The sequence below is a fragment of the Cyanistes caeruleus genome, unplaced genomic scaffold, assembly GCF_971803275.1.
Source record: "Cyanistes caeruleus unplaced genomic scaffold, bCyaCae1.hap1.1 HAP1_SCAFFOLD_81, whole genome shotgun sequence".
Lineage (NCBI taxonomy): Eukaryota > Metazoa > Chordata > Aves > Passeriformes > Paridae > Cyanistes > Cyanistes caeruleus.
In genome coordinates, this window is record NW_028255891.1 from 1,265,178 (window position 1) to 1,286,906 (window position 21,729).

At 50.3% G+C, this 21,729-nt stretch overlaps 1 protein-coding gene across 1 annotated transcript; it reads left to right on the forward strand.

Moving 5' to 3' along the window:
• Positions 1 to 5,443: 5,443 nt before the first annotated feature.
• LOC147646736 (maestro heat-like repeat-containing protein family member 7) lies at positions 5,444 to 11,563 on the forward strand. The gene is made up of 16 exons (XM_086873067.1): positions 5,444 to 6,089; positions 6,189 to 6,347; positions 6,617 to 6,681; positions 6,791 to 6,940; positions 7,130 to 7,278; positions 7,574 to 7,721; positions 7,971 to 8,158; positions 8,248 to 8,385; positions 8,664 to 8,778; positions 8,952 to 9,089; positions 9,303 to 9,479; positions 9,612 to 9,767; positions 9,924 to 10,025; positions 10,396 to 10,498; positions 10,779 to 10,835; positions 11,125 to 11,563. Exons 1-16 carry the CDS (start codon positions 5,966 to 5,968, stop codon positions 11,322 to 11,324), a joined length of 2,169 nt encoding a protein of 722 aa, XP_086729193.1. The 5' UTR covers positions 5,444 to 5,965; the 3' UTR covers positions 11,325 to 11,563.
• The last annotated feature ends 10,166 nt before the right edge of the window (positions 11,564 to 21,729 follow it).

The following is a 21,729-nucleotide window of genomic DNA, read 5'->3' on the forward strand; positions in this document are numbered from 1 at the left end:
AATTAGGTGGAGTTGACCTTAAATAAAAATATCCAAGAATGAGCTTGCTTTTGCACTATGTATGAGCCTAATTATTGATGCTATATAAGTGGTTTTAGAGTTGCCAATAAATGAGACTTGCTGATCATTCATATTGAGTGCTGCATTTCTCCCGCTGAACTCATCATTTAGGTCCAAGTTCCAAACTGCAAATTTTTACACTCAAGACACAGTCATGAAGAACATGTATTTCAATTTTCTATTCCTTTAACTGCAGTGTAAAATATCTTAATATTGGAAAACTTCCATAAAATCTCTCAAGGAAGGCAGCTAATGGATCCTTTTCACTAGCACGTGAACAAACTAAGGAACTAAAATCAAAGCTGAGTTCTCTTCTTCAGAAGATCAGTTATCTCTTTCTTACTCCAGTGTTATAGAAGATTTTTCACTACACATTTGGGGGTAATTTTTATCTTTCATGTTTTTTGGGGTTTTTTTTGTTTGTTTGTTTGCTTTTGTTGTTTTTGTTGGTTTTTTTTACAGAAAACATGTCCTAGAAAAGGCATGTCCTTTGCTCCTGGTTCCCGTGTGGAGCAGCTCCCTTCCCGCTGGCTGAGCTGCTCAGGCAGAGCCCGGCAGCTCCTGGCCCTGCAGGGCTGAGGCTTTTCCCCGTTGCTGGGCACAGACTGATGGAGCAGCAGTGCTGAACACGGGCACACGCAGAGGGAGCAGAGCAGCTGCCTTTGCCCACCTGAAGCTCCAAGGCCAAACTCTGAGCAGGCACGGCTGCAAGAGACTCGCAGGCTCCCTGTTGGCTCTGCTGCCCCACTTGTGCCCGGCCCAGCTCTGCGGGAGGCAGAGGGAGAACAAGGGGCAGCTCCCTCCCAGCCCCAGCCCAGGGACCCCTCCAGCCCCGGGCCTTGGGGCACTGTCAGCACCCGCTGCTCCAGCCACCGCTTCTGCTGGCACTGACAGCAACAACCAAACTGGGGCTGGTCCCGAGGGAGCAGCAGCAGTGCCTGGATCTGATCCCTCAGTCTGGGGCAGCCCCCTGGGGGAACAGAGGGCACAGCAAGAGGGACAAAACCAGTCAAGGTCAGAGACTGAGAAGAGCCAGAGCTGGGAGCAGGAACAGCTGCTTCATTGAATCCTGGAGAAAGCTCCTGGCTGGTTCAAAGTACTGAAAGGTGTGAAGAGCAGAGAGGAGGCCACACCAAACAATGCTCCTGTTTTCACATTTCCCCTCTCCATGTCCCAGAAGGAATTGAATGAACTTATTCTTCTCTCCCAGTTGTCTCCTTCAGCTTGAGCAGCTCAGCACCAGGAGCTGAAGGAGCTGAAGCCTCAGGCCACAAGAGCTGAGCAAGAGGGGGCTTTTGGACTAAAGTAATGCTGCTAAGTAATGGACCTAGCTGAATGCAGCAGATAGAATCCTGGTATTATAGAATCCATTCTGCTGGAAAAGACCTCTGAGCTCATCCAGTCCAGCCAGTCACCCAGCAGTGTCAAGCCCCCCGCTAACCCTCGTTCCTGAAGTGCCAAGGTCTGCACAACAGGCCCTGAGTGAGGCCTGAACAACAGGCCCTGAGCCAAAGGTGATCTCTGGATGAACCTTCCAGCCAAAGGTTATCTGTCCATCTGCTCATTACTGAAATATGCATGGTCATGAACGCTGTGATAGATGTATCCACTCATCAATGAAACATGGATTGACCTTTCTGTGTTTAAAAGCCAGACAAGGCCATGGAATCCAACATCTGGCCTTGTTTGGGGTGTATGGTCAGGGTTGACTCCCTTGGTTCCTCCTTGAGGCCTGGCCAGGCTTTGGTAGGGACGCAACAGGAGGATGAAATCAGATATTCCCACACCAGAAGTGCTGTCAGTTTGTTTATTCAGCACTATCAAAGCTGGGCCCTCTCTCACAGCGGGGTTGGAGCCTCACCTGTGGCTGGAGGCACCTGCAGCAATTCCCAGTGTCTGGAGTGGCTCTCCAGCCCTTGGCTGTGACAGCTTCCCCAGCTGATGGGTGGATCTGGGGATGGCAAAGTCTGAGGGGAACTGGTGCTGGATCTTTGTTAATCCCTGCAGGCAATCTTTGGCACTGATGATTGGATTCATTGCTGAGCTGCTCCTTTTGTCATCCTTTGCTGCTTGGAGCTGCAGTTAGTGACACTGATTCCTTCAGGTGGTGTTTGTGCCTTTGGTGCTGACTCTGCCCGCTGCTGAAACAAAACTGGCAAAGTCTAGCCAGATCACAACAAAATGTTACTTTTAACATGTAAATGTAAGGAATCAGTCCCATCTGTAATTCCCAGAAGGGAAGCTCTCCCCAGAGTTCGCTGGCTCTGGAGTGGGGCTGAGGTCGGAGCACCGTGCGAGCAGTGGGGCAGTCGGTTAAAAGAGGCTGAACCGCTGGATGTCTTAAAATGCATCCAAACATTGCATATGGAAAAAGGAAAAGAACTTATGGGTTTGGGAAGACAAGGAGGGATTTTGTTAACAGCACCAACAGAAGGAACATTTGTTTTCGGAATGCTCCCACGTGGAGTGACAGAAGAGGGTTTTAGTCTTTAGCTCAGGTTTGTTTGTCCAAGTAAAATAATAATAACAATAGCAATAACAACAATAATTATAACAACACAATAATATATATTTATATATATAACTAAAAATCGATAATGTGAAATAATGCTGACAATTTCAATTTGTTACCTTTGGCTGCTCACTGTAACACTAAAATACCCTACAAAAAAGGACTAGCAAAGACCCAAATGTCAACGGTGAACTTTGTGAATTGTATACAAGGAATATCGGAGGAAGGGATAAAACTGGCAATTTTTATAGGGTTTGGCAATGCTGTGATATGGAATGCTTTGTCTGTTCCTGTGAAAAACACAGTGATTAAGACTGCTGGGTTTTTCATGTATCACACTATCTACAAGCTACAGGATTGGTTGAACAATTGTTAAAAGAGCAGTTGATAAAATGAGGAGATGGGAACCTGTCCCGGTGGAGAACCCATCTCCCAGATGGGCTCCATGCCCTTAACAATGGGCCCACTGGGAAATGGAAACCCCTGGGTGTGCACGGCTGCACCCAATTTGCAAACACAGCCATGGACAGTGAGACTTGGACTGCCTGGGAAATTGTTCTGGCTGTGATGGCCCCTGCCAGGGCCACCCCAGAGGCTGCAGGGCTGGACCTTCATGCACTGGAATTCATTAGGAGAAATCAGAAGCAAATGACAATTTACAATACAGGAATAAGAATTCAGATTCCTCCAGGACACTTTGGTTTGATAACTTCTCACTGGAGCTTGGCCTTGCAAAGTGTTCATGTCATGGGAGGAGGAATTGATGCAGATTATCAAGGAGAAATTGAAGTAAGTCTGTTAAACAATAGTGAACAAGATTTGGTTTTCCACCACAATGCAGGGTAATACAGTTATCAATATTGCAGTTTTAAAAACAATTGTAAAAAAAGGACATCCACCTCAAATCACCTCCATTTGTGGAGATAAAAGGTATGGACCCAGCAGTCCTAATAAAGGAGCCAGAGTGTGGGTCCAGAGGCCAAATGGCCCTCCCAAGCCAGCTGAAGGAACAGCTCTGGGCAAAGACAACACTGTTGGAATCCTGAGACCTGGGCAGGAACAATGGGAATATGTCCCTGCAGCCAAGTGTTCTCTGCCAGAACAAGTCGATGGGATGGGATATTGTTTTACAGACCCTGCCAGACCAAATCTCCCTGTTTGCCCCAACGGCCCCTTTGGAAAATGCTCAGATCCACGGGGCTCCATGTGAAGGCTGATGTGACCCTGAGGGACTTCCACACCAATTCCAGCCAGGAGCCTGGCTGTCCCTCAGGGACTGGGACCCGGCACCTCTCCAGCCGAAGGGAAAAGGACCCCAGCAAGCCTTGTTAGCCACAGACAGCGCGGTAAAGCTGAACAGCAAAGGACCTTGGGGACATTATTCTGGAATTCAAAAGGTGCCAGCTCCATGGACAACAGAATTATTGTTCCTAACGTGAATGAGAGTGAGGAAAAAGAATGAGTAAGCTTGTGATGGTAAAGCACAGAAATCCTTTCACATTGTGGCCTCCAACTAGAACATGGCTTGGTTTCTCTGGAAGGGAAATCTCAGTCAATCCTGTAAAACTGATAATTGCATTCCTGTGTTCCACAGCACAGTTTTCTGTCAGTGTCCCTGCACTGGATCCGTTACAAGTCAGAGCCCATTGACAGAGTTTTGGCCACCCCACAGGGTAAGCCCTCCGAGGGAACCCCATTCCTCCCAACCTGAGCTGAGAACATACCCAGCAATTAGTTACATTGAGTATTTTGGCTACTTTGATCTTTAAATTTTCAAAATAATTTTGATGACTAATGCCTTGATTAAACTTCAGAGGTGGTTCTGGCAAACAAAGATCCTGGCTGACTCTCAAGATACAACTTACAGGTGTTGGGGGTTAGGTGTCCTTTATTTTCTATTTAGTTCTGGCTTGCCTGTGGAATTTTTACTCATGACTTGCAGGGAAAACTTAACTGCGGGTACTTGGTGGCTGCTTGAGGAAAAACAAAGAGTTTGGCTGGGCCCAGGGAGGGAAGGGGGCAGGAAAATGGGAGGGTGGGGACAGTTTGGTGGCTTCTTCAGCTTCGGAGAAGAACACTTTGGGTACAGAGCTGTTGTGGTGGGGAGAAGGGAATTTTGCCATCACCCAGATGGAGCTGCTGCTTCTTCTCCTTCTTCCCTCTTCATTGGTGGCCTCGCACCCCCTGTCCTGCCGGGACGTGTGGCAGTGCCAGCCACCGCCACGGAGCTGCTGATCCACCTCAGCCACTGGCCCGGGATCTCAGCTCATCCCTGCTGTTCCAGCTGAGTGTTCCTCAGAGCCCTGCAGGAGCACCAGCACTGACTGCCAACCCGAGGGGGTTTGTGAAACAAAGCCTCTCCTCCATCCTTTCCCGTCTCAGCCCAGAAAGCTGTCACGGGGTCCCTGGTTCTGTTTTCTTGCTAACGCTGTAGTTATTGTTGTTTGTTTGCCTGGTTATAAATACTAGTAAATAACTGTCATTCCTATCCCCAGATCTCTGCCTGAGAGCCCCTTGATTTCAGGATTATCATAATTTGGAGGGAGGGGGTCTACATTTTTCATTCCAAGGGAGGCTCCTGCCCTCCCTAGCAGACACCTGTCTCTCAACACTGAGACATTTCCATGAGTAAATTTTACAAAGTTTTCAATAAAATTCTTATTGATAAATTTGACTCCATTTCATTTCTAACAAGCTGTTCCTAAAGATCCCGTCAGGCTGTCTTAGACACTTTGGGCAAGGGATTCCTTCCAAGCTGGGCCACTTGGTGGGGGGATGGGGGCGGCCCCAGGGCGGAGGGCAGGGTGTGCAAGGGCCCTTTGTGACACGCTGCAGCACGGTCACCGTGGGATGGTGGCAACGGGAGCAGATGTCAAAGGGCCCTTTGTGACACGTGCTGACATAGGAGCTGGCGGTGACAGGGCCACGCCACAGTGCTCGGTGCACGCGACGGGTCAGGACGCGCCAGAGCGGTGCTGTGAGGAGCCCCCGCACAGCGCACTCCTTTGTGTCGGACCTGGAGCTTTTCTGAAGCACTATTCCTACAGGTGACCTCGAGGCCAGACCACAGGTCTTGCTGACTTGTGGCCTTCCCGAGGTTTCCTTCTTAAGGTTCTCTTGAGGGCAGACCGTGGGACTCGGTGACCCGGAGCTTTTCCGACGTGTCGCCCATCCCTGCAGTCTCTGCCCTTGAGACCAGACCACAGTCCCTGTCGAGGAGCCTCCTGTCCTTGTGGCAGGAGCCCTCAAGACCCAAGTGCAGGACTCGCTGTCTTGCAATCTTGCCAGGACTTGAGTCTTGCAGGTGCCTTCCAGGCACGACTGCAGGACTTGCTGACTCTAAGCTTTTCCGAGCCATCTCTCCTGCAAGCAGCCATAAATCCAGTCACTGCCATGGAGCAGCGACCCCCAAGAGTGCCCAAGTTGGCCTGGCTTGAGGAGGAGGAAGAAGAAGGCTCTGGAGCTGTCCTGGCACAGGAGTCTGAAGAGGTGCAGGACTTCCAGGCACCACAGGAGGGTGAGTTGCAGAGCTCGGCCTTAGGGCTAGTGCCTGTTGCCAGCTTGGCCCCATCCCATTGCATGCCATGCCATCCCCTGGTGCTGTTCCTATGTAAAGGATGGGAGAGTCCGAAAGAAGACAGGGAGCAGCGACCCCCAAGAGTGCCCAAGCTGGCCTGGGTGGAGGAGGAGGAGGAGGAGGTCGAGGAAGAAGGCCCTGGAGCTGCCCCAGCACCAGAGACCGAAGAGGTGCAGCAGTTGCAGCCACTGGAGGAGGGTGAGTGGCAGAGCTGGGCCACAGGGCTGGTGCCTGCAGCCATCTTAGCCCCATCCCATCCCATTGCATCCCATCTCATCCCATCCCACACTGTCCTGTGGAGACACACCCATGGACAGCACAAAAAAGGGGCTGGGGCTGCCCCCGCAGCAGTGGCCGTGCTGCATCCCCTGGGGCATCCCGGGACTGTCCCTGCCTGGGGAACGCAGGGCTGGGCTGTGCTCTCCGGCCTCTCCCGCAGCCCCTCAGCTCTGGCTGCTCTTTGCCAGATGCAGCCATGGACGGCACACAAGAGCAGGACACCGCCCGTGGCCGCTTCCGCAGAGCAGCGCAGGTACCTGCAGCCATCCCCACCTGCGCTGGGCCTGCTGGCACTGCTCAGCCCAGCACCGCACTTGGAGCACTCCATGCAACTTCCCTGCCTTCCTGCCCTTCTCCTACAGTTTCTTTACCAATTCATCACGAGAATTGGCAAGAGAGACACCAGTCCCATGGACACTGAGGTCAAAGCATCCTCAGAGGTCTTGGTAGAACAGAGCAGCGCTGCCCAGCTGGATCTGCTTGTAGAGACGGCTCTTTTCAATCCAGAGCAAGTAAGCAGCCTGTGGCCAGCCTTTGATCCTCCAGCAATTGCTTGGCTTTCCCAAGCCACGCCTGCTGCTCACTTGGAGCTTTTGAGGCCATGGCAGCATGGTGGAAGAGAAACACTTGTCTGGGGAAGAAGCTGGGCACATTGCTGACTCCCTCTGCTAGCATTCCAAGTCTCCCTGTGCCTTCTCCAGGTGCCTGGCGTGGTGAGGTACATCCACCAGTGGCTCATGGCCAATGAGGCTGCTGAGCACAGGATGGACTGGGCCCTGATGCAAGTGGCCGAGGCAGAGCCCGATGATGTGGCCATCACTCTCCTGCGGGTGGCCCCAACGTGTGACAGGTATGGGGCCCAGCTGCCCCGAGGCCTCAGGGCTCCCCAGCCCATCACCCTGTACAGCCCAGCCCAGGGCTGTGAGCAACACAGACTTCCAGGGCCCTCTGGCTGCTCCCTTTGCTACAAAGTCGGCCCCCGAGCCCACTGCCATGCTGCCAGCCTGCCCCTCAGGGGCCTGTCCCCACAGGGCTGGGCTGCCTGGCTGCTGCTGCCGCTCAGGGCCAGTGGGCACAGGCAGAGCTGGTGGCCAGCTCAGCTCCCTGCTGCTGCCCAGCCCACGGTGCTGTGTCTGACCCCGCAGAGCTGCTATGGCCATGTGGACGACCATCTTGCTCTCGCCCTGGATTTCAGAGGAAGTGACACCGCTCCTCATCAATGTGGTGGGGAGCTGGCCGCAGAAAAACCTGGGCACCTCTGATGGGGACAAGACGGCTGTCTTTTCCCTGACTGTGAGTTTCTGGAGCTGGCCTTTGCTCACCGCAAGGCCGGCCGCCTCTCCAGCAGCTCTGTTGCCTCCTTCCCCCACTGCATCTCCCTGCTTCAGGCACTGGCCACAAACCTGGCCTAGGGGCAGCTTCAGGGCCACCAGGCCCGCTGCTCCCCCTGTGTCTCCCCCGGCCTCTCCCTGCCACGCTCAGGCCCTGCCACACGGACGCCCCGGCACTGAGCGCTGTCTCGGGCTGCTTTGTCCTCTGCAGGCAACTCTGGTGATGTGGAAGATCCTCCAGGGGCCCTGTTGCCCACAGATCCTCACAGTCTATTTCCCCCGCCTCTTTGTGCATCTCCTCTTCCAAACGTACTTCAGTACTTTGTATATGACAGAGGACGTCCATACCTTCTGGAAGGAATGCCAGGAGCAACACGGCCTCTCCACCAGCCCCAACAGGTGCTCCATGCCACTCCTCCTGTCCCTGCCACTTCCCCAGCCTCAGAGCCAGCGCTCCCAGCGTCACCTGGGCTTTGCTGTGCACACAGGTTTGCAGTGCAGACCCTGAAGGCCCTGCTCTGCAGTCTCCACTTGGAGCATGTGGTGGTGGCAATGGAACGCAAGCGTGGCTGGGACACGCTGCTCTGTGCTGACACCCACCACTATGCCATGGGTCTGCTGGCCAGGTGAGCCCCCCTTCTCCCCACTGCCTCTGACATTTGTGCCCCCTGCCCGGGATGCCCCCCACAGTCCCCGTGGCCATGGGCCTGAGGGCCTCGTCACCGAGGGATGGCCAAGGAGACTGGAAAAGGCTGTGAGAGGAGGGTGCCCAGGAGCAGCCACATCTCACGGGCCCAAATACCCTCACAGGGTGCTGGGGCAATAGGACAACTGTGTCCATCAGTCCTGGGAGAGGTTTTTCGCACCCTTGCTTAGACTCTTTCTGCCATTTTCTGCCTTCCAGGGTAATGCGCCGTGCATCCGCCCACTTGTGCAAAAGCATCTTAAGCTACCTGCTTGAGGTGCTCAGCAAACCGTTGCCACACTGGGATGTCTCTGCCATGGCATTCCTTGTGGAGGTGAGCCTGATGGCCAGCACTACCTCGCTCAGCTCCCTGCCAGCCCTGTCCCCTGGCATAGCCACAGCTGCCTGGGATGGCACCCGCCGCCCTGTGCTGCTGCCTGGGCCCAGCCCTGTGCACTTCCAGGCTCCTGCCGGCCAGCTCCCCTCTCACTGCCCTGTGCCTTTCAGCTCCTAGATTGCCTGGACTTGAGTGACTGTGGTGACAGCCTAATGGAGATCTTGTATAAGTACCTGTGGTACAACTCCACAGAGATGCATCACCAGGTTCTCAGGGCTCTCCTCCTGCTAAAGGACCGTCCCTCCATGGTGAGAAGGGGGCAGCAGCTGAAGCTGTGTGGGCAGCATGAGGCTGGGCAATGCTGTCACTTGGCCTTGGCTGGCCTTTGCCTTGGGCGCTGAGGCAGCTCCTCGCAGCTCTCCTGCCTCCTGCTTCAGCTGCCCGAGTGCTTTGGGACAGCCCTTTGGCCTCTGGGCCCTGCGGCAGCTGCCCGGGCTTTCACACCCTTGTGTTCTGCACAGGCCGAAAGAATTCAGAGCCTGACAGGAAGACTAGTGCACCTCCTGTGGGACTTGGACAGTGACGTGGCCAGGATGAGCATTGCTCTCCTGAGCTATATTTTCCTGAAAGAAGACACCCCAATATCCTGGCGCAGGGCCCTGCAGCTGGCTGAGCCGCTCCTGAAACTCCTGGACAATGTAAGGCTCTGTGCCCCAGCCACGGCCACTGCCTGCTGCCCGGACACTTTGTGCCCTGTGCATTTGCAGGCCTGCGCCAATGTGGGCCACAAGAAGCCAATGATGAGGTCATTTTTCCTTCCTTTCATACAGCCCCATAGCCAGGTGCAGCTGCTCTCCATGTCTCTCCTTCGAAGAATGATGTCGTCGGCAGAAGAAGAAGGAAGAAAGCCCCTGAAGGAACGAGTGTACCAGAGCCTGCTCCCACTCTTTTTCCACTGCCAAGATGAGAACCGGCATGTGGCAGAGGTGAGGACTCCTGGGCTGCTGCTGCGCCTTGGCAGGGGGCTCAGCTGCCTCCTGCCCTGACGCAGGCTTGCAGGCTGCAGCCTCCTCCAGCCCTTGGCACTGGGACACTCCTGTGCCCTGCCTTGTGGGGCCATTTGCGGCTCTGCTGCTCCCCAGGCCTCTCGGACAACGCTCCTTCGCGCGGCTGGCTTTCTGAAGAGGACAGACCTGGAAAAAGCTGTCAGGAAGGAGAAACTGTGGAAGTTTGCCAGGCTCGTGGTAAGGGCAGCCTGGAAGTGCCAGCCTCAGGCTAGAGAAGCCCCCTGGCCCCGGTGCTCAGTGTGTGGGGCTGGCAGCTGTGCCTCTGCCCACTGCTGCTCCCGGGGGCCGCACGGCTTCTTCTGCAGCCCCCTGTGGCCCCGAGCCGGGTGCCGATGGAGCCCCGGCCCAGCGGGGCTGCGGGCCGGGCCGGCACCGCGGCTCCCCGGGCAGCAGCCGGCCCTCTGCCCCCTCCAGAGCCCGGCGCCAGCGGCTGCTGGCCGGGCCTCAGGGCTGGCCGGGCACGGGAGGCCGGGGCTGGCCGCAGGCAGCAGCGCCCGGCCGAGGGGCAGAGCCCGCGCCAACCCTTCCCTCCTGCCGCTCTCTCCAGCTGGCCGACCACAGGATCCCCTTGGCCGAGCACCTGCGCCGGGCCCTGCAGTACCTGCAGGACCCACAGGAGACCCTGCGAGCGGCGGCCATCAGGGTCATCGGTGAGTCCCGAGCCCGGGCTCCCTCCCCGCCCCGCCGCAGCTCGGCCCCAGCCCCGGCTGCTGCCCCGGCAGCGGCACCCGGGCCCGGCGCCCTGGAGCCCCGGCTGCCCTCGGGGCTGCTGCTGCCGGCCTCTGGCAGCCGTGCCCTTGGGCTGAGTCAGGATGCGGCAAGGGCCCGGGCTGAGCCCTGCCGGGGCAGGAGGCCGTGTGGCCACAGGGCTGGCAGCGCCGCTGGCAGGGAGCTGTGCTGCTGGGACCCTGACAGGCTCTGTGTTCTCAGGGATGGCCGGGGAGCAGCTGAGGGGGCAGCACGCAGAGCTCCAGGTGTTGTGCAGAGGTGAGCCACGGCAGCGGGCTGACAGTGTTGGCTGTCGGGGGAGCTGCAAGCCCTGGCCTGGCTGTGGAGGGCTCTGCTCCCTGTGCCGATGAGGGGCGGCGTGGGCAGAGCACAGTGAGATTTCAGGGCCACGTGGGGCATTTGTGGCCAGCAGCTTCGGGCTGACCCCCTTGGTCCCTGCTCCCTCCTGGCCAAGGCAAGAGCCGGCTGGCATGGCCCTGGCAGGGGGCTCTCGCTGGGCCCCCACAGCTCTGGGGTCTGACCGTGGCTCTGTTCGTCTCTCTTGCAGCCCTCGAACGCCTGACGGAGGACAGAAGCGGTGCCGTGTCAGACCTGGCACTTGAGACGCTGTATGTCCTCCGGGCCATCCAGAGTGCCCGATATTCCATCCTGCAGAGGATGCAAGACCAAATCCTCAGGGCATGGAGGACACGGCCTCGTCTGTCAGGCCTGGGCTGGCTGCACTGCTGGAGATGTGCTCAGCACTGATTTTGGAGGCTCTGGCTACTGGGGCCACCTGGGCTAGCCGGGATGTTTTATTTCATAAGAATTGTATTCTTCTGTTTTTTTCTTTTTAGTATGTAAATAATATAGGATATGTTAGGGCTGAGAGGCTCTATCTTCTGGGGCCACATGGGCCATCTGTTATTTTTGTGTCATAGAGATTGTTTTTTTCTTCGTTTCGTTTCCATCTAGTATGTAAATAATATAGGATATGTTATAAACCACAAGAGTCCCAAGACCTTTCTTTTGCTGCCCAGGGTGTGTGGGGCATAGGGGAAGAGAGGGAAAAGGGTTCTTGTGTTCAGCAACCTGCCGGGGCATGCAGTGGTGCAGGGGAAATGGCCAGAAGCCCCTTGGCCTTTGGTGGTTGTGCTGAAGCCATAAGCCCTGTGGCAGGCAGGAAGCGCCATCTGTGTCCTGCTGCCCGTGTGTTGCTGCCGTGATGGCTGAGGAGCTGCTGGAGCTCCTGTGGGGCTGCGGCGCTGCTGCCGGGCCAGGCTGGGGGAGCCCCTGAGGGCACGGGGTGCTGGGAGGCCGTGAAGGGATGAGGGGCTGCGGAGGCCCAGACGGGACAAGGCAGTGGGAAAGCACGAGGGGGATGTGTGAGGGAGTGGGTGGCAGGAGGTTCCAAGGGGACAGAAGGCCCTGGAAGAGCCGGGGTGGTGGGAAGCCCTGAGGAATTGGGTGTCAGAGGCCATAAGCAGCCCCCGGGCAGCCGCCTGGTCCCAGACACCCGGCTGCTCTGGTGCTTCCCCAAAATGTCCCCCAGGCCTGCAGCAGAAGGCCTGGAGGCTGGGACACCACCCCAGCGGGAGGGTGGGGACAGCCCGAGGTGCCCAGGCTGGGCTGGCTGGGGACATGGAGGGCAGGGGGTGCTGCCAGGCCACGGCCACTGGGTGCCTCCAGGAAGGGGCAGTGGGCAGAGGCAGGGCTGGTGGCCAGCCCGGGCCCTCGCGGCTGCCCAGGCCACGCTGCTGTGACCGAGGCCCCCCTGACACAGAGCTCGGGGCCCACAGAGCTTCTGCCACCATGGGGAGGGTGGCGATGTCTCCTCCAGCAGGGCTGCCCAGTGGCTGCTGCCCAAGCGGCTCTGGAGCCCACAGAAACAGCAGCAGAGTGTGCCCAGGAACAGCAGCAGCCCCAACGTCGGCACCTGCGCACTGAGGCGTCCGCAGCAGCCAGGTGCCAAACAGGGGGAGGCTGTGGGCACAATTGCCTTTGCTTTGGCAAAAGGCTTCAGCAGAGTTGGCCACAATGGCTTTCTCTTCACTTGCAGCCTTACAACAACGCTTGCCAGCTTCAGCTGCAGCCTGTGCCTGTGACTGACTTGGATGGCCGTGCTTGAGGGCGAGCTCGCCTTCCACACTCAGGTGTCCCAAGGCAGCGGCATTGGCACCATCCTGAGTGAGAGAGAGAGAGAGAGAGAGAGAGAGAGAGGGAGAGTCTGATGGGGCAGGAGCCCTATGCTGCAGCTGCCCTCCCTCTCTTCTGTCCAGGCACCTTGAAGTCACATGAAACAAAATCCTGGACTTGCTTGGAATAAAGGAAGAAGCAGCATGTGCTGAAAAAAAGCAGGGACTTACACGGCTCAGTTTTGATCTCCACTTGGGCAATCCCAGAATCCCTGAGCACTTGGTGTTGCAAAGTAGCATCAACATCATCCAGTCTCCAACCACCCTGCCATGGGCACAGGTGGTGTGCAGGCACAGCTGTCACTAGAATTGGGAGAACACTTTTCCATGTTGACCTTTTCCTCTCCTGGATTTCAAGCAAAGATGAAAAAATCATCTGGTGAATGACAGGTGAATAGTGTAGGTCACAGAACTAGGAGTAGGAGTCTCCAGTGGCCCATGGTGTGTCCATTCAACCATTGTTAGATTGTCCAGTTGGAGCTCAGCGCGGTGCAGCCTGGGCACAGGCACCAGGCTGGTCCATTTCAGCATCCCAAAGTCTTGGTGGCTCCCTGTGCACCCATTGTCTCCTGAATCCATTCTTGAATTCCCAGTTACTGCTGTGCAGGACATGAGAACACAGGAACAGCTTGTTTGGCTCATTCTTGCCTTTGCTGCTCCTGCCTAAAGGAATCATCAGGACTATATGCTGATGGAATGGGATCGCCGAACAGCAGGGAATTTGTCTGTAGAGTCTAAAACTAAAACCTTGTCTGACTGTTCAGACACTCTAAAATCCAGGGTGAGAATGACAGCTTTGGTATGGAAGAATCCTAGAAATCTTGACTTGTGATTTTTGTAGTCAAGGATTTTAATGCCAATGTGGAAACTACCAAAATATTCAAACTGATGATGGCATCATCAGACCTCCAGGGGACAGGGTATGACAGTGGGGACAGTACTTGGCAGCACATGGCTTCAGATGTGGGAGGTAAATATTTTGCCTAGGTACACATTTAAGTTCAAGTTTTCCCATGGTTTGGATTGACTGGTCATTGCAGGTAACTTTAATCAATGCAAAAGGATGTAAAAGCAGAGTTTCTGTAGAATGTGCACTAGGGAGGAAATAGGGAGAAAACCTTGAACACAGCCAGCAGGCTCTGGAAAAATTTATATAATTTAAAAATTGATGTAACTCTGTGACTGTTCAGGCAGGACTATTTTTGTCTGGAGTTGATTGTAAAGCGTTTTAAAATCTTAGGAAATTCGGGAACTCAGAAAGAAAGTTAGGCTTGGCAAGCCCGGGAAAAGTTGGTCCTGGAAATGTTAGGCCTTGTGCTTGCTAAAGATCATGTGAAACTGCACCTGTGTAATCAATATATGATAAATGATAGAATTGTTAGATGTGATTAGATATAATTATTGTTTAAAGAACATGAGGAACAATGTTAGGGGGTTGAGGGCAGAACACGAGAAATCCATGCTTGGGTAAAAACAATGCATACAATAGAGCAATGTAAGTTTAATAATTAATATCTAAGTTGTATAACGATAGAGTATAAAACATGTTCAGCTCAAAACCAAGATGGGTCAGATTTGGGTCTGTGTACCCCTGACACCCAGAGCTCTTCAATGAAGCACCTGCATATAATCATTGTGTGATGATGTGTGTTCCTGAACTCTAACATTTTGGTGACCCAGATGGGACCTTGTGAGTGCTGCTGAGCAAGCTCGCGACCCGATCCTGCTCCAGCCGGCACCGAGGGATTCTCGGGGAGCCCATCGGCCGCGACCGTCTGCGCTGCTCACAGCGTCCCCAGGAGAAGAGGTAAGGTGCTTTCACTTTGGTTTGGGTGCCTGCCAAATAAGACGCAGCAAAAGCTGCGCTTGGTTGGGCTAAAGGAATTCCTGTTGGGATTGCCTGGGCGCCGTCCGTCAGACGACTGCGAAAGCGTTGCAGGTTCGGCATTTGTGGTGTATTGTAGTTGTGACATGGAGAAGCTTAAAGGGGTTTTGGGCAGCAATGCTCTCATAGCAGGTACTTCTCCTTTGGGGTGCTTATTAGCACATTGGAAACAAGGTCACTTTGGGGAAGAATTACATAAGGCTGAATTGATTTTGGTGAAATCTCCCCACGGAAAAAGACCCCTGTGACACTGTCTCATCTGTTGGTAGCTATAACCTCTCTCTTTCTTTACTTTGTTTTCTTTCTCCTCTCTCTCTCTCTCACTCCCTCTCCTCTATCACATAATCCTTGTTATCACTAAAATAAATGTACATTATTGCTGTTGTGATTTCAACTGAAATCCCTTGTGTCCTTTGTGCCCTCTGAGATCAAAGAAACTTCTCGCGACTCCCACTGGCGTTAGCGAATCGTGACATTTAAACTGGAGTCACGGGCAGGATTTCTGACAGACAGAAGGGGCTGCAGGTTTGTTGTGCAGTCTGTATTAGGGGAAAGATGTTTTGCTCCAGCCGCACCCAGCCCGACACTCCCAAGAGAGTGAGCGGTGTCTAGAAAGCAAGGGGGGCAACTCGAATTTCCCACAAACTGCACACGCCGAGGTGAAAAGCACCCCACACTCACTTGAGGGCTCTGTCTGCAGAATTTCACAAATGATCTCTTAGTGCAAAAGGGCGGGAATGTTTTTGTTGTTGTTGTGTGTATGAATTTTGAGTGCTTGGTGTAGCAAAGAGACAATCAGAATTTTAAACTGAAAGAGTGCCTCCCGAGCAGATTTGGTCTTTTTACCCACACAGGGAAGCAAAAAGCAGTGTGTGTGGGTGTGTGTGTGTGTGTGTGTGTGTGTGTATAATTGAAGTTTATACCTCCCTGTAGTGGTTTTCCCTTTGTAAAAATGACTGAAAAGGGCAGTGCAGAAGTTAAAGCTGCATTTTATGCTCTGTTAGCAAAACACAATGCCAGACCTTCTCCAGGAGGGGAAAAGTGGGCGCTTAGTTACTGGTTTAATTTGGAAAATGTGATTGATAGAGTATGTTCTTTACAAGGTGAAAGAAAATTTAAACTGGTCAAAAATCAAACTATACTCTGCTCAGTTTTGGGAGATTGTTTTACAGCAGCTCTAAAAACTGGCTTTAAGCAAAGAAGTGAGGAAAGAACTAGAATAGACTCCTTCTAAAACCTAGTTGAAATTTTGCAAAAACAATTCAATGAAGAAAAGAGTAAGATCAATCTGCAGCGAGCAGCCCTCCATGATGAAAATTCAAAAATGCTGACTCGCTAAAAGGAACAGAAGAGGGGGAAACCCCTCTCCTGAATCAAATTTACCCTCCAAAAGAGCTAATTCATTCCAGTAGAAATGATGGACCTGTAAAAATGGCAGAAGAAAAATCAGAGAAAGCAAAGGTGTTAGATGCATTGGTTCTCTTAAGGAAAACCCAGACAAGAGAAAAGAAATCTCTCACTGCCAGTATTGGTGGTCACTGGAGATAAAGAAGGGGGTCCCCAGCAAGGTAATAGATGGCTTCTCACTTCAAAGTTGAGTGAAGTTGTTTCTAATTGGCACTGTCCCAAGTTCATTGTATGGAATGCTCCATTGGATAACCCAGCACAGCTCCACAGGCTCTGGGCTGTGAGCCAAAGCCGTCTCCTTCTCAGCTTCTGGGAGTGGAGCCCAAAGAGCCTCAGAATCAGGGAAACTGGGAACTCTGCTTCTCCTGGGTGAGCAGAGAGGCAGAGGTTGCTTTTATTTCAAATGCTCACGAGAAATAACAAAACTGGAGACATACTGATTACAGCAATAGTGTGTAGAGAATATTTGAATAGAAGGTGGGCATGATATTTTAGTAAAGGCCTGTCTGCACAAACCAGCCTTTGGTATAAGTTGTGATATTGAAGGCTCATGTCCTTGAAACTTTCCTGAAGCAGAGAGAATGAAGCAAAACAACATCCTTGTGTATAAGAGAAAAAATGTAAACCTGTGTGGATTAACCAAGAGTAACTTGCTTAGCCCAGGGACCCTGTAGAACCCTATAAAAGTGTGCTGAAGATAGAAATAAATGGTGTTCTCCATACTTCTGTGAAGACTAGGCTGAATAGTCTGAGCTGTTTCTCCATAATAGTGGGTCCTATACATCCACTTTTTACTTTTGTAGTTAACACTGGAGCCCAAATTTCTGTGTTGACCAATAAAGACTAGTGCAGGATTTGAGAGTAATATATGGAATAACTAAAGATATTTACCCAGTGGTAGCTAATCCTTGCACATTGTTAACATCTATAAAAGAGAAATAGAAATGGTTTACTGTACTTGATTTAAAAGATGCCTTTGTCTGCACACCCCTTGACAAAAAAAGTAGGAAACTGTTTGTCTTTGAATGGGAAAATCCAGAAATAGGAAGGAAAACTCAGCTCACTTGGACACGACTCCCACAAGGATACAAGAACAGTCCAGCCCTATTTGGAAGCCAGCTGGGGAAGGAGCTGGAGATTTGGACCGAGAACGGGCAAGTACTGAGAAAACAATACCTGCTGTTACAGTATGTTGATGACGTACTGACAGCTACAGAAGAGAGAACAACCTGCATAAAGGTACCAATTGAAATTTGAAATCAGCTGGGAATGGGAGGATATAAGGAGTCTAAAGAAAAGGCACAAATTGCCTGGCAGACTGTGATTTCCCTGGGATGTGAAATCTCACACGGGCAATGTAAGCTGGGTACTAATTGTATTCAAGCTATTTGTGCTATTCCAGAACCCCAGAACGTGCATGAGCTGCAAGTCTTCCTTGGGATGACAGGTGCTGCCTGTGGATCATGGACTATGGACTAATTGCAAAAGCCCTGGATGAGGCCCAGAAGATGCAGCCGTTTACCTGGGGCAGAGCACAGAAGGAGGCCTTCCTCAAACTGAAGGAGGCATTGACAACTGCTCCGGCGTTTGGATTGCCAGACTTGTCCAAAGATTTCCAGCTGTTTGTGCATGAAAGACTACACCTAGCACTGGGAGTGCTGAGCCAAGGTTTGGGAAGCTGGGAAAGGCCAGTAGGCTGCTTTTCCAAACAGCTTGACAAGGGGAGTGCTGGATGGCCTTCATGCCTGCGGGCAGTTGCAGCCAGCGTGATGCTGCCACAAGAAGCCAGGAAACTCACCATGGGTAGACACATAGATGTCTCTGTGCCACACATGGTGAGCACTGTTTTAGAACAAAAGAGGGGCCATTGGCTATCTCCAAGCAGGATGATGAAATTCCAGGTAATCCTGACTGAGCAGGATGATGTCACACTAAAGACAACTGACCTCTTGAATGCAGCTCTGTTCCTGGGTACCACAACTGAAGAAGGCCCATTAGAGCATGACTGTGTAGAAGTAATAGAGGACACCTATTTGGCAAGAGAAGACCTGAAAGACATCCCACTGGAGCACCCAGAGTGAGAGCTATTCACAGATGGAAGCAGCTTGGTGGAGAACGGGACCAGATACGCTGGATATGCGGTAACAACAGTCAGTGCAATAGTGGAGGCAAAAGCATTATCAGCAAATGCATCTGCCCAGAGGGCAGAACTGGTTGCCTTAAGCAGAGCACTAGAATTGAGTAAAGGGAAAAGGGGAAACATCTGGACTGGCTCAGAGTGTGCTTTGGAGTAGTGCATGTCCACAGAGTGCTGTGGAAAGAAAGAAGACTGCTGTCTGCTCAAGGCACACACATTAAACATCAAGATGCAGTCCTGCCATTGATAAAAGCAATACAAAACCTGAACAAGTAGCAATTATGCACTGCAAAGGACACCAATCAGGAAACTCCAAAATTTGTGAAGAAAATGTAAAAGCTCGACAGATTGCTTGAAAAGGGCAAAGAACAATGGCATTGATATCTTTAAAAGTTAATGTATCTCAATTTAATTTGCCTCCAAAACCGAAATATTCAATAGGAGATGAGAAATTGGGGCATTTGCTAAATGTTTTGAGTTTTGAGACAATTTAGGGAATTTCGTGGGATTTTCATGGAATTTTGTGGGAAATTGAGGAGATTTAGGGAATTTCGTGTGATTTTTCTGGAATTTTGTCGACCTTTGTGTAGATTTTGTTGGATGTTTCTGGAATTTGTTAAGGTTTTGAGGAGATTTAGGGAATTTTGTGGGATTTTTCATGAATTTTTTTTATATTTGAGGACATTTTGTAGGATGTTGCTGGAATTTGGTAGGGTTTTGAAAAAAGTTAGTGATTTTTGTGAGATTTTCTGTGATTTTGAGGTAACTTGAAGAATTTTGAGGGATTTTTCTTAGATTTTCTGTGAATTGATGGAGATTTTGTGGGATGTTTCAGGAATTTGGTTGGGTTTTGAGAAGATTTAGGGGATTTGTGAGATTTCTCTGGAAATTTGTGGGGCTTATAAATTTCGTGGGATTTTTCTCAAATTGTGTGGACATTTGTGGAGATTTTGTGAGATGGTCCTGGAATTTTGTGGGATATTGAGGAAATTTAGTGATTTTTGAGAAATTCTTCTTGAATTTTGTGGACATTCGTGGAGATTTTGTGAGATGTTGCAGGAATTTGGTAGAAATTGGAGAAGATTTAGGGAATTGTGTGGGGCTTTTCCAGAATTTTGTGCGATTTGGAGGAGACTTGAAGAATTTTGAGGGATTTTTGCTAGATAATGTGGAAGTTTGTGGAGATTTTTTTGCGACGTCTCTGGAATTTTGTAATGTTTTGAGAAGATTTAGGGAAGTTTGTTGCATTTTATGCAATTTTGTGGGGCTCTCCCAGAATTTTTTGCGATATTGAGGAGATTTTGTGGGATGTTTCTGGAATTTTGTGGGATTTTTGTGGGATTTGTACGAGACATGAATAATCTTGGGGGATTTTTCTTAGATTTTTTTTGAAATTGTTGGAGATTTTGTGAGATGTTGCAGGAATTTGGTTGTGTTTTGAGAAGATTGAGGGAATTTTGTGGGATTTTCCTGGAATTTTGTGGAATTTCTCTAGAATTTGGTGGGATATTGAGGAGATTTTGTGAGATGTTTGTGGGATTTTGAGGAGACTTGAAGAATTTTTGAGGGATTTTTCTTGAATTTTGCGGACATTTGTGGACATTTTGTGGGATGTTTCTGGAGTTTGGTCAGGTTTTGAGAAGATTGAAGGAATTTTGTAACATTTTCCTGGAATTTTGAGGATTTCTCTCGAATTCTGTGAGATTTGGAGGAGACTTGAAGAACTTTGAGGGAATTTTCTTAGATTTTGTGGGACATTTGTGGAGATTTTGTGAGATGTCTGTGGAATTTTGTGGGATATTGAGGAAATTTAGTGATTTTTGTGGGATTTTTCTTGAATTTTGTGGACATTTGTGGAGATTTTGTAGGATGATGCAGGAATTTGGTTGTGTTTTGAGAAGATTGTGGGAATTTTGTGGGATTTTTCTGGAATTTTGTGGAAATTCTCTAGAATTTTGTGGGATATTGAGGAGATTTTGTGGGATGTTTGTGGGATGTTTGTGGAATTTTGAGGAGACTTGAAGAATTTTGAGGGATTTTTCCTAGATTTTGTGGAAATTGTTGGAGATTTTGTGGGATGTTGTTGGAGTTTGGTAGAATTTTGAGAAGATGGAAGGAATTTTGTAACATTTTCCGGGAATTTTGAGGATTTCTCTTGAATTTCTTGGAATCTGGAGCAGACTTGAAGAATTTTGAGGGAATTTTCTTAGATTTGGTGGAAATTTGTATGGATTTTGTGAGATGTCTTTGGAATTTTGTAATGTTTGGAGAAGATTTAGGGAATTTTGTGAGGATTTTCCAGAATTTTGAGGGGCTTTCAAGAATTTTGTGGGAGTTTTCTTGAATTTTGTGGAAATTTGTTTAGATTTTGTGAGATGGTTCTGGAATTTTGTGGGATATTGAGGAAATTTAGTTAATTTTGTGGGATTTTTCTTGAATTACGTGGACATTCGTGGAGATTTTGTGGGATGTTACAGGAATTTGGTAAGGTTTTCAGAAGATTTAGGGAATTGTGTGGGGCTTTTCCAGAATTTTGTGGGATTTTTCTTTGATAATGTGAAAATTGGTGGAGATTTTGTGAGACGTCTCTGGAATTTTCTAATGTTTGGATAAGATTTAGGGAATTTTGTGGCATTTTTCTGCAATTTTGTGGACTTTCTCTAGAATTTTCTGTGATATTGAGGAGATTTTGTGGGATGTTTCTGGAATTTTGTGGGATTTTTCTAGGGTTTGGAGGAGACTTGAAGAATTTTGTGGGATTTTTCCTAGATTTTGTGGAAATTGGTGGAGATTTTGTAGGATGTTGCAGGAATTTGGTTGGGTTTTGAGAAGATTCAGGGAATTTTGTGGGATGTTGCTGGAATTTTGTGGAATTTCTCTAGAATTTTGTGGGATATTGAGGAGATTTTGTGGGATTTTGTGGGATGTTTGTGGGATTTTGAGGAGACTTGAAGAATTATGGGTGAATTTTTTTAGATTTTCTAGACATTTGTGGAGATTTTGTGGGATATTGCAGGAATATGGTTGGGTTTTGAGTAAATTTGGGGAATTTTTGAGATTTTTCTGCAATTTTGTGGGATTTTGTGGGATGTTTGTGGGATTTTGAGGAGACTTGAAGAATTTTGTGGGATTTTTCTTGAATTTTGTGGACATTTGTGGACATTTTGCGGGATGTGGCTGGAGTTTGGTAGGGTGTTGAGAAGATTGAAGGAATTTTGTAACATTTTCCTGGAATTTTGAGGATTTCTCTTGAATTTTGTTGGATTTCGAGGAGACTTGAAGAATTTTGAGGGAATTTTCTTAGATTTTGTGGAAATTTGTAGACATTTTGTGAGATGTCTGTGGAATTTTGTAATGTTTGGAGAAGGTTTAGGGAAATTTGTGGGATTTTTTTAGAATTTTGAGGAGCTTTTCAAGAATTTTGTGACAGTTTTCTTGAATTTTGTGGAAATTGGTGGAGACCTGAAGAATTTTGAGGGAATTTTCGTAGATTTTGTGGAAATGTGTGGAGATTTTTTGAGAAGTCTGGTATTTTGTAATGTTTTGAGA

Excerpts from the sequence above, each read along its gene's own strand:
- LOC147646736 (XM_086873067.1), top strand. The coding sequence starts at position 5,966 with ATGGAGCAGCGACCCCCAAGAGTGCCCAAGTTGGCCTGGCTTGAGGAG. Across the intron at positions 6,682-6,790 it reads GCTTCCGCAGAGCAGCGCAG|TTTCTTTACCAATTCATCAC; the intron begins GTACCTGCAGCC and ends CTTCTCCTACAG. Across the intron at positions 7,279-7,573 it reads GTGGCCCCAACGTGTGACAG|AGCTGCTATGGCCATGTGGA; the intron begins GTATGGGGCCCA and ends CTGACCCCGCAG.